The 12,193-nt window shown below is 43.0% G+C and overlaps 2 protein-coding genes across 2 annotated transcripts in view; one reads left to right on the plus strand and one right to left on the minus strand.

The window, feature by feature from the left end:
* TXNDC5 (thioredoxin domain containing 5 (endoplasmic reticulum)) overlaps positions 1-5,023 on the plus strand; it is a 20,279-nt gene extending 15,256 nt beyond the window's left edge. The window contains exons 7-9 of the mRNA XM_010573235.1: positions 40-122; positions 3,386-3,515; positions 4,112-5,023. Coding sequence (XP_010571537.1) covers positions 40-122; positions 3,386-3,515; positions 4,112-4,234 — 336 coding nt within the window. The 3' untranslated portion in view covers positions 4,235-5,023. The remainder of the gene's footprint in view (positions 1-39; positions 123-3,385; positions 3,516-4,111) is intronic.
* Positions 5,024-7,036: 2,013 nt separating this feature from the next.
* Positions 7,037-12,193, minus strand: part of BMP6 (bone morphogenetic protein 6) — a 30,878-nt gene continuing 25,721 nt past the window's right edge. The window contains exons 8-10 of the mRNA XM_010573313.1: positions 9,669-9,745; positions 7,276-7,386; positions 7,037-7,186 (exon numbers count right to left, since the gene is read on the minus strand). Coding sequence (XP_010571615.1) covers positions 7,037-7,186; positions 7,276-7,386; positions 9,669-9,745 — 338 coding nt within the window. The remainder of the gene's footprint in view (positions 7,187-7,275; positions 7,387-9,668; positions 9,746-12,193) is intronic.

Consider the following 12,193-nt stretch of genomic DNA (forward strand, 5'->3'; position numbering starts at 1 on the left):
TCCTTTTTTTTTTTTCCCCCCCCCCCCCCCCCCCCACAGGCTGCAGTGCTCGCTCTCTCTGAAAAAGACTTTGATGCAACCATTGCTAGGGGGATCACGTTTATTAAATTCTACGCTCCATGGTAAGAAGTTCGCACCTGTTGTTGTTCAGGATTATTGCTTGTCTAAGCTGTCAGTGCATTAGTTGCTGTACGTCTTTGAGTTTTGTTAGTACTGTATTTGTTGTCTGGATCTAAAATATGAATTAACTGAAGAGTGCGTATGCCGGCAAGAGTTACAGCAAAAAAGCTCAATCTGTTTTAGCTTTCTTGGGGTGCCTCTCTGTGGAAAGTCTGACAGAGAAGCTTTACCGTGTCAGCCTCCATGTAATGCTGCAGAACAAGGAGAGTGAAGCTTTCTTTGCAGGCTTAGCGTGCTCCTATCCCTTGATTAGGGTAAGGTGAGGGGAGTGTATCACCAGTGTTGAGAAAGGAGAGTATGCTGGCCTTTGGGCCCTTTCTTGCCACAACCAACCTCACTTGGAAGCTGCATTTGAGCACCTGGGAATTGGTACAGACTGTAGAGCTATGGGTAATTGGCCGTTAGTCTTCAAATAACTGACAAAAAACTAATTTGCACAAGTGACAATATTGACATGTTCTTAAGAGTATGTTCCATGTAATATGTCCTTACAGTCACCCAAGGTAGAAATGTCCAATGCAGATGGTGTAGGTGTAGACACCCAATGGAAAGCATGGGGGGTGGCCAGGGAAGTAATGTCCTATCTGGCATCTGCCATTCCTGGCATATCCAGCAGAGCCTGGGACCCAAGCTGGGGTAAGACCTCAGTATTACAAACTCATAGAACAAGTATTTTCCCTCTTTTCTTACTGTTCGCTTTCTGAGACCAAAAGGAAGTTTTAAGTTTCTCTCTCTCTGGTTTATAGACTTCATCTTATTTGTGCCTGGATTGAATTTAATGAAACTTGCATGCCATCTTTCTCATCCATTGCCCAGTCTCTTAGCCAATAGAAGGAAGCCTAGTGTAGGGGGAGAGATTAAAATTAAGCTGTATTTCACTGTGTGAAGGAGAACGCATCTCTGATTTCATCACTAGCCATCCCATTAATGCAGTATATAAAATATAAAAAGATCTTTTGTTTGGAGTGGTAAAAGGTCACCATTACAAAGCAACACAAGCAAAGGCAACCCATATTTAAATGTGCTCAGGAGTATCAAAGTATTGCAGCTTAACTTTGACAGTGGGCATGAATGTGTTTCTTACTGTAGGCAAGAAGTACCAGGGAAAGTTTTGTTTTATGTAATCTCAATGATGCAGTATTTTCCAGTGTTGTCACCCTTTTTACTGCACTGTGGTTTGCTGCTTGAGAGACACTTCTATGCTCTCTTATGTCTGAAAGATCTGCTTTTGGATGTAGGCAAGCATCTGCCACCACTGTGTTAAGAAATACCCTGCCCATACACACACCCCTTCACGTTTACTGCTCTTTCTTTGCTCCCTTTATCCTCTTTGTACACTGTGAGGGACTGAGATTGAATCTGTGCCTGTGCTGCCACTGCACCACCAGCAGAACTGGCTGGTAAATTCAGTTTACACTTGTGCACAAAGCAGCTTCTAGTCTGATTTCTGAACCCAGGGCTTGTTGGCATACGTAGGAGTTCACTATCTAAGAAACTTCTGGAAAAATTTGAGATAAAGAAATGCTCCCTTTTTAATTAACTTTTCTTAATAATACTGCACTTTAACCATCTCCTTATCTCTTGAGATTCTAATGGGGTGTTGCTGGATCTCACAGATATGATCAGTCTTGGATGGCAGGCTGAGAAATTGTGATTCAGGATGCAGAGAGTCAAGTTCTTAAACCAGTGTGCGCTCCCTGGCTGCAGTGTTCAGAAAGCCACCGTTTAGGAAAATACTTCCTATATTTATGTAGCTGGTATCCTAGTTTTATCTCTGAAAGTCAGGCTTATGTATACAGTTTTAGTGCTCTGCATATAAATGACCTTTTTCTCTTCCAAGTGGATTAATTTATGTAGGTCTCGGCAAACACTATTATGTTGTTCACTAGTTCTGTCTTTCAGTTAGTTTTGGATAAATATTAATGTTAACTTGCATAGTAAGCATAAAATCATCCTCTTCTAGTAGTTTCTGTGCACGGTCAGAAATGCTTTTATACTGTCACTGTGTATTAACAAGGTGGTTTAAATATACACTGGCTTGCATTAAGAAAACTTTTGCTGAGACATCTTTCATTATTTTTGTAAATGCCCTGATCCAGCCTCGAGGCAATTACGGCGCTGTTTTAATAACCCAATTAAGGTGCAGCTGGGTTAGAATAGAATGAGCAATGCAGCTTTAAAGTCTAAAGTGCTTTGGGAATTCTTCTTGAAGGCAGTAAGAAGTTCAAGTTATGAACTTGGCTTAGCCAAGTTCAAAATAAAACCAAAATTAATACTTTACTATAGTTCCTGCCATTTTACAGTATCATTTTCTCTCCTGATACTAGTGTTTCATTGTGCGTACTCTCTGGACCACATGCTCATGTTACTGTAGAGACATAAGGGAATAAAATAGAAGTAGTCTTTTCGGTGTTTTTGATGATATAACTGGAATGATTCTCTATTTAAAGCAAATCGGAATAGGGCCTGATACAATTTTTTTTTTTTTTTTTTTTCCCCATCTGCTAAGTGAAGCTTATTGACTATCAAACAATTCCATTGTGGATCTACCTGAAAGTACAGTGGTAGTGGTCAAAAAACTTCTTCAAAGCACCTTCAGTGAAAAAGTGCATTAAATTACTGGAGTGTTTCATAAAAACAGAATCTGTGTTGACAAATGCCTCTATTAAAATTGAGTTTCCAGCACTGGGTGATGTACATTAGTCAAGGAGGCCATTAGGAACTGAAAGAAATTTAATAGGGAAATTAAAATCTCATTTAAATAATTAAACTCAGGCTATGTAGCTTTAGCATAACTGGCATATGCTACCTGAAAACTTAATTTGTACTACAGACATTCTGTGCCTTACTTAAAACATGTTTGTTTCTAAGCAATCTTTTTTTTTTTTTCCATTTAAATATTGTCTGTGCTCATCTTTATTTGGCTTCATATTCCTCTGTAGGGTAAAATATTAATGCACCAACATCCACCATACCATTCCAGACAAGACTAATGAAGGCCAGAAACTACTTTAGTGCTTAACTTACAGAAAATCACTTGTTTTCTTAGCTAATTTACTGACATAATAGTGCAAGGGAGTTGGAGGGCCAAATCATTAGGGGATAGGAAAGGCAGCTAGTTAAACTTACAGCTATTGCAGCAAGACAGTAGAGATAAACTGGAAGGTATATCTGCTAAACAAATCTCTCTCTTTTTTGTTTCTAGGTGTGGTCACTGTAAGAACTTGGCTCCAACTTGGGAGAACCTTGCCAAAGAGCAATTTCCAGGTTTGACTGATGTCAAAATAGCAGAAGTAGACTGCACTGTGGAACGTAACGTCTGCAACAGATTTTCTGTAAGTGTGAAAGATGTGAAATAAATGGGATAGTATTGTGTACCAAATGTTAGAGGTTCTAGTGTGCAGCCGAGCCGGCTGCCACATTGTGGGTGCCTGGTGACAGTGCAGCTGTGTTCTTTGTTAGCCAAAAAAGAGGTAGTTCAGAACAGCTCCTGGTGACACCGTTTCTTTCTTGGACTGTTTGTTCAGACTCGGTCATTCTCATTATTAGATAAAGCTGAAGAATTCTCTAATATAAGAAGCCTCCCTCTGTGAAAGCACCAAAGCGGTCTTGTGCAAAGTTCTGTTCCCAGAAAAAAAAAGTCTTTTGGTGCCAGTAGGCAGACAACCAAAGACAGAGCCGGAGCTACCATTCCAAGAGCCTAGAGGAACATGTATTATCCCATTCACTTACAAATGTTCAGAAATTGCAGGTTGGCCATCTGGTGTGGTGTTTGGGTTTGTTTTGTTGTTTTTTTTTAAATTAAAATGGCTTATTGTTTTAGAGGGGTGTGGTGGCTTTTCAGAGTCAGGTAGATACAAGTGAAGGCTACTAGTGAGTCTGGACATTAGTAATGTGTTTCTTTTTTTGTGTGTGTGTGTGTCTTTTGAAGGTACGTGGTTATCCTACACTTCTGCTTTTCCGAGGTGGAAAGAAAGTCAGCGAACACAATGGAACGCGAGACCTTGAATCACTGCATAGCTTTGTCTTGCGTCAGGCAAGGGATGAATTGTAATAAAAGTCTGGATGCTCCGTCCCTGGCTGTCTTTGTACAGTAGCTGAGGGATTTCAATTATTGCTAATTTTCAAATAGTGTATTTGGGGGTGGGAGTGGGGATTGGGGCATTTTGTTTGTTTGTTTGTTTTTAGGAAATGGAATGTACTAAACATTGGTATCTCCCCTCTGTGTGTGTGTTGAAGACATGCTACCCTGTGTGCAAAGGAAAACTAACAAGTAGTTACTGTGCAAATTGAGAATATTTTCAGCATTGGTAGCATTTCTGCATTCCCACAATGAAGTGTAAATGGTTTCCTTTGAGACTAAAATACATTAAGAAAACCAACTTAAGGGCACCAGTAGAGTATTTTTGTCTTCAGGTTAGATTTGGTTAAAAAGTAATCCTTACAAACTGGCCATCATTACTAGAAAGGTAAAAGCTACAGCTGTGTTGAGTCACTTTTGCCTCTACAACTGTACTTATACCCTACTTGTCTTAATATAGCTGCTGGTTAAGAAATGGAAAGTCATGGGAGGTTGAAAACACACACACCTTTGGAAGATACCAGGCCACCATGAGCTGGTTGTTTCCTGTTAATCCTCTCAGCATGGGAGGTCTAGCCATAATGAAGGTGATGGTACTGTAACATGTGCCTGAACATTACCGATGCCATAGTGTACGTGTGTCAGGTGGATTTTCACCATAGGCTGCTTCTGTCCAGCTCCAGAGGAGTAACTATGCTCTACTTATATAGAGCCAAAGTGAACAGGCGTTATAACTAAGTGCTCCGTTAATATTAAATGATCAGTTAGACTTCAGAGCCGATGACATGTGTTTCCTACTCTTGCCTAAATCCAGACCTTTGTGCTGACCTGCTCCTTATTCAGAGTACTTAGAGAACAAGTAGTACAATGTTTAATTTTTTTTTGCCATTCAGCTGTTCTACAGTAGTGTAAAATAGCTCCCCACTCTTCTTGAGCCTTAACCTTTTTCCAAGCTGTAAGCATTGGTAAGTTTGAATGCTAGGACCATGCACTCTGTGGTGCCTTGGATTATAATATGGATCTATTCTTTGGTGCATAAGATGTTCCATGTTAGACATAATTGAAAGCCAAAGAATTTACACTGCAGACTGTCACGATACAAAGACAACAGCAAACAAGGACTGAATTCTGCCATCTTGTGTGCACAGAAACTCATGGAATGAGGATGGCTACAAGCTAATTTGACTAATCTGTCAAGATGCTGATTTTTTTCCATCATATGGAGTTAGGTTGGGGATTTTTATAAAAAAAAAAAAAAAAAAAAAAAAAGGCAAAACAGCAAAGAACTTTTAAATCAATGAATTTCTCCTGGTACTTCACTTCACTGTCTGTCCAGAACTTTTGATTCTGTTTAATCTAAAAATGTGTAAGGGTGAAAAAGCCACAGTGAAAGCTAAGTGTTGTACTGGCAGATGTATTAGATCAATGTATATACTTCTGCCTTAAAGGAAGCCTTTATTATCACGTTTTTAACAACTTTCTAGTGAAGCACAATCTCATGAGTTTCTTGTATAAAATCAAAGTGGTACAATTGTTTACACTGAGATTTTTCTAAATAAAAACTTTTTAAAAAAGCAGTCTTTCTATAAATGATACAGCACAATGAATATACAGTGACAAGTGCAATAAATTATAGCTTGTATTTACAAGAAGCCTTTTAAATGCAAGAATTAGAGGTAAGTGCATTTAATACAAGTTTAATATTGATCAAAACAATTCGCTATTAGCTTCTGCTAGACAAACCATGGCTCCACTGTGAATGTATCCTTTATACGAGTTTGTTTGTTAGTTGCGTGAGTTGAAGGGGAAAGGTTGGCCAAAGACTTGCATATGCTGTTGACATTCTGTCTTCCTGTAAATAAATTGTCCAGCTAGAGAATGAATGGCCCCTAAACTTCTACGTCTCAATTACAGCTGTAGAAGTGTCCCAACTTCCTTCCTGGGCAAGCAGTAATAGATGAGGCAGCTCCACATGGGGAGTGGAAGGAAGTTGCATATAAGAACAAGTGTATAAAGTTATATTGCTCAGTCAAACAGTGAACTGGAAAGACCAGCCAGGGTCTGCATTCATGCTAGTGTTTCTAATACAGGGTGCAGCCAAGCCATCTTACGCTTGCAGGATCAGACTTACTTAAGCTGTGCTTGGAGAATAAGAGAACTGAACTGAAACACTTGCTTTGGCACAATTTAAGATACTTACTGTCACAACAGATTTCAGGAGGAGACAGTCTAGGTGTCGTAACTGGTCCTTCTAGACAAAAGGCAGTTTCTAATGTTAGGAATTTTTTATTATCTTGTACAAGATATATGCTCTAAGTCTTAAGTACTAACACCACTTTCTTTTACTCTAGCTTTCCTGTCTCTCCCCTTGTCTTCCCACCCCTGCAAAAAAACCTCACAGGTTTTGGGTGGTGGGTGCCCACCTGGTAAAACTGCAGCAGGCATCCAAGCAACTGCTAAGGCCAAGCTGCTATGTGAGATTAAGACTGTCCCAGCCAAATAAAGCGTGTGGGGGCAAATTGCTGCTTTGCGCACCCCGGCTCTGCAGAGCTGAGCAGCCACTGCGGCACAGGGTCAGTCTGTAAGAAGTCCAGCGGTTTGCTCGCGTCCCAGCGTGTGGTCGCCTCACCCCTTCCTCCCACAAGGCACATCCGTGGTGTTCTAAAAGGTGGTTCTTCAATTATTGTTTTCTCCAAGGTCGGGTAGTTCATGAAAGCATGGAAGGTAGCATGGAAGTTCATGGTAGAATCACAGAGTCCGTGTGAAGACTGTTTGTCAGTGACATCCACAAGCTCTTACTACCATATTCCTGTATTTCTTCAAGATTACGTTAGAATTATCATCAAAATAAAGAACAGATATGGCATTTAGTTTGGTAGGTGCACAGCATGGTTTGGGAACGTAATCAGGATTCATAAGATGAACCTGTTGCCAAAAAGAAAACACAACTGAGACAATGGTAACTTGTTTACAATTCACCTATCTCTGTGGCATCAGGCTTTCTGGAGACTTACCAGAGTTTGTACAATGGCATGATTGGTTGCGTTCATATGGGCGTTGAGTGGGAATGAGCACTCTCCATCACAGTAGTTGGCTGCGTAGCCCTTTGGAGCGATTATCCAGTCCTTTTTAGGAAACAAATAGAACGTGATTCAAATTAAAATGTTGCCAACTTGTACAGACAACTGCATGCTATTAAGAGAAGCTGAAAATTTTCCACTAACTTTTTTCTTGAGGGTGAAAATGTGTTTTTACTGAAACTGTTAGGGTTTGGGTTGGGTTTTTTTTGTGAGCCATGACTTTTCCATGGACACACTGACTTTAATGTCCAAAGAATGGTGCACGTCTATGCACAGCTTAACTGCCACGAACTAAAAGAGTTTTATTCCTAAAACTCTTGCTGGGTTGCCTTGTGGGGATTGTGGTTTGGATGCCTTTATGTTCCAACGTTTCCTGCAGGTTAGGCCCTCTGGCTGAACTACTGTTCCTAGGTTGAGTCACAGCCTCAGCTGGTGTCCCCTCCCAGAGAATCATGTATGTGCATGCGTGTGCGTGCACACATGCACAATTCAACCAGGGAGCTCCAGAACAGGAACATAAAACACTGGTGTGGTGCCTCACCGACACTCTTACCTTATACACTCTTATACAGGGACGCTAGTCTGCTAAGGTCACTGTGGGAAATTTTAGCTGTGTAACAGCTTCTCCACCTCTGCCAGACTGCAAAAGGAGGGGCAGGACAGCCAGCCTGAGCTGCATGTACAAGCAGGTGGCCTCAGTGGCAATCTGAGTGCCATGCTATGGAAGAAGGTAACTCTTCACCAAAGGGCTAATAAAAAAATTTACAGCTTCTCTGCTGCTTGCACGAAGGAGCTAAAGGTAAATTAAAAGCATCACCAATTAACAGGAGACATTTCCCCTCCCTTGGTGTCAAGGCTCTGCAGGTCACCCTGCAGGCAGACAGACTGGTACGCTTCACATGCGCGGAATTCTTAGACCATTTCCCCTTTGCCTGACAACACTTGCCTGGGTTAGCTTCAATTTTCCTACAGCAGGCCTGAGCAGCCAGAGACTGTTGCTGCAGCTTTGCTAGCCAGGTTTGCTGTTTGACTGCTAACATGAGGATACCTGGGCATAGCAAAACCACCCCTTCATTTTGCTGTACTAGCTCACCCATGATTTGCTCCCAGTAAACCGAGCTGCTTTTTGTAAGAAAGTCACACTCCTGCTACAGAAGCCAGTACAGACCGTGTAATTAAATTTGTGGTTTAATGCAGTATAAGAATAATAGAAGCGCTCTGCTAAAAAAATTGATGGATGTTCTGAAGGAGATAGCAATGCCCAACAACTGCAGGGGGCTGCTGCCCTGCCTCCATCATCTCCCTACAACAAGTAGGATCTGGATTCCAACTCCTGCAGAGCCCTGTTGGCCTGTGGCCTTCCTTTGGCAGCATCTTACCTTTCTGCTCAAGGCTGCAACTAGAAAGGTGAAGGCAGTGCCTTCGAGACCATGAACTTCACAACTGGAATACGTTTCCTGCCTGGAAGCAGGGCAAGCGAGCTGAGGAGGAGCTGGAAAGACTGTGCACAAGTAAAAAGAAAACCCACTAACAAAGTATTGGGGAACGGAGTCAACACGCAGCCACAGTTGTGGCTAGTGGGCTGGAGTTGGCATAAGCTACAAAAAATGCTACTGTCCCATTAGCTGGGAGAGGACTTTCATCTGTAGGGTATTACAGAAGCAGCATGAGCAGCCCTGGCATCCTGAATTATAATCCGGTAAAAACATTAGCTGATAGAAATGGGACCTCCCTCACAGAAGTGCTGAATGAAAGAATAAAAAAAAAATTCTAGAAAATTTTCAAAAGAGAACATGAGGGCATTCTTTGAAATGCAATGTTTGATGACACTACAGCCTGGTCCTACCTAAATAACTTACTCTAAACAGCTGTCTTCATGGTGTTGCAACTAAACTCAGTCTTTGGTCCACCTACTGCAGCCGGTGCTAATTGTGGGGCAGAGGTGGAGGACTTCAACACAATGGCCAAGGTTAAAATTACATTGATCACTAGAAAACACTTGATTTGGTTAAAATCACTGCTTAACATCAGATTTTTTTTCTTATTATTAGAGGTACACGGATATGAGCCCTTGCCCGTACCGTGACTCCCATGAGTGACAGAATGACTGTATATTTGAATCTCATAATGTATCAAGCTCCCTCTGGATCTTATCAAATGTCACAACTATCAATATTTATTTGCCCCTCCCTGTGACTAGTTTTAGTGAAGAGGCACAAGGGACATTTTAAAGCATAATGGCAGCCTCGAGAGGAATTACTGTGACACTGTTTAGATAACATTTCATAACAAAATGTCTAGTTTACCCAGAGAGAAACATCACACACCTGCCATCCCAAGTCTTGGAAGCTAACGTAAAGCTCATGCTTTCTGCACGCTGTTTTTAAGTCACTGCTGTTGTAATCTGTTAAAAGAAAAAGAACAAAACAGGAATTTAGAAAGTAAAACAGGCAGAGCATCCCTGGAGGGCACAGCTGGCCAGATGTGTGCATGCTGTGGGCTCAGCAGCGAGAAACGGCAAGCTGCCTCAGCAGCCAAAAGGATAAGGGTGTTGAGGGACATCCAAAGCAGGGCTGAAGCTTTTAAGATGCCTATGGGAATGGAGGCACCCAAGTAACAGTGACTTGGTTATAATTCCATCAGCTGCCTTTAATAACTTGACAAGCAGTGCTTGTAAAACACCTCCAGTAAAATGACTTCTTAAAAATAAATGTAATCCTTCAGCCCAGCACAGGCTACGTCCCTACTGGGTGCTCAAACTCACCCCGCTTCCTTGGCCGCGGTTTCTGACGTGTGCCGCCCTAGGTGGTAAGCTCAAAACGCACACACTTACCAAGAGAATTACAACCCCGGGAAGGTTAATCATCGCCTTGTGCCCCCACACTGGTTAGCAGAAGTCCTTAAACAGCTAAAACGTCCCATAGGCAGTGAAGCCATGTCCCCATTCCTGTCTGTGCCTTACCCCCAGCCTGCCCCGGACACCACACACGGCTCCAGGCACCACCTCTGCTCTTGGACATTTTCAAGCCATGCTCCGAAAAACAAGTTTCTCCTTCCCATAACCCGCTTATCTGCAGATGACACAGGAATTGACACACTCTCAACATTCACTTGCTCCTTAGTACCAATACTGCACGGAAGAGTCAGGGCGCAGGGTGCAAAGCCCCGACCAGAGACCTTCCCCCTTGCCATGGCGCAACGCACAAGGATGTTTCGACCATGCAGGAGCTGCTCCCGATGGCCCTACAAAATGCAGCTTTTGACAGCGAGTGGAATTTCCCATTTACATTTGGAAAGAGAGGCGGCTCTGCACGCGAACACCTGGAACCGCAGCAAGCGGAGGAGCTGAGCCGTGACAGAGGGGCCTTTCACCCCCGGGTGGCTGCACAAATCCAGCCTTGATGGGCGATGGCTGATTTCGTCACACCTCGGGTTGCTGCCGGACCTCAGCGCAGCACCCACAGAAACCACCTTCGCAGCGGGGCGGCTCGGCCACCAGCTACGGCTGCTGAACCCACGCTTCGCGCCCGATGGGAAGCACGAGAGGAAGAGATGGCGGCAAATTCGGCTGAGCGGCATAGGAGTCCGGGTCGCCGTGCTCGTCCCAGAGCTGGACCCAGACTGGCCGTGTTTTCCTCCGGTGTCTTACCCACAGGGGCCTCCTCTCCTCTCACATGCCTCATTTGCAAGTAAAGGCGCGTCCGTCAGCAGGCAGATGCCACACGCTGATGTGCCTGCCTCCCGCTGCCCTGGGCCTTTCGGCTCACCAGCCCCCCCGGCGCCCCTAATGCGGCTTTGAAAGGGCACCCTCCCAGTGTAGCTTTCCCCAAATGCGGCAGCTGGGATAGAAAAATATTTTTAGTGACTTTTTCCTTGGCTCTGAATAAGCCTGTCTTTTTTCTTCCCTCTACCCCCCCCCAAAGTTTGGGAACTACAAATGCAAATATTTATTCAAAAGAAAAACTATAATACTAAAAGCACATCCAACTGACATTAAGGGCAGCACAGCATTACAGCTGGGTACAGTTAGCTCTGAGGTCTGAAAAAACCCTACACCTCAAACCTAGCCTCCAAACCACCAAAGATTAGAGAGTTGTTTTTAGAAGCAGTTTGGGTTTTAAACTTTAAGGATTGCATTTCAGACTTTCAATAGCTTCGCTTCAATCACGGATTTAATCAGGTGAGCAGAGCTGGTTAACAGCCTGCTGCAGCATAAACATTCAGTCTTTCAGGAGCACTCAGTAGCAAGGACGGAGGCGAGTCTCTCTATTCAGGCTTTCCATTTTCAAACCAGACATACCCAGTAGAAACCAGGGTGTGGTGGTTTTTTTCAGATGAAGCTTTTCAGTCCCTGGCTCAGCCCAGGAGCAAATTTCTAGCATGAGATGTTTCTAAATGATCTGGTCATAACAAGGGAAAAAAATGAGCAGAAGATACTTTTAGTGGTCAAAGGCTTTCATTTAAGTACCTGAAAACACAACTTCATTGTTCTTCAATGGGAAATATGTTGTTTGCTTAGGGGAAAACCATCTGTATTTGATAGGGAGTTACAGTGGAGTTGTTCTATTCATAACTGAGTGGGCAGAACGATGCTACGTTCCAAATCCAGCTACAACTTACCCAAATCAGCTACGGGAAAGGGGAGAAGGCAAGGGAGACAGAGAAAACAGGAGTGGGAAGGAAGGCTGTGAGCAATCACAAGTTTAAGAAAACACAGGGGGAAGAAGAAAAAAAAAAAAAGAGCTGCTTAACAAGCTACACGAAGCAGAACATGTTATGAACATGTCCTCTCTCACACTGCCTTAAACTGGCCCCCAAAAATGTGCCTCAGCTCACTGGTTGGAGTCACCTG

Source organism: Haliaeetus leucocephalus, unplaced genomic scaffold, assembly GCF_000737465.1.
Source record: "Haliaeetus leucocephalus isolate CR32 unplaced genomic scaffold, Haliaeetus_leucocephalus-4.0 Scaffold373, whole genome shotgun sequence".
In the NCBI taxonomy this organism is placed as follows: domain Eukaryota; kingdom Metazoa; phylum Chordata; class Aves; order Accipitriformes; family Accipitridae; genus Haliaeetus; species Haliaeetus leucocephalus.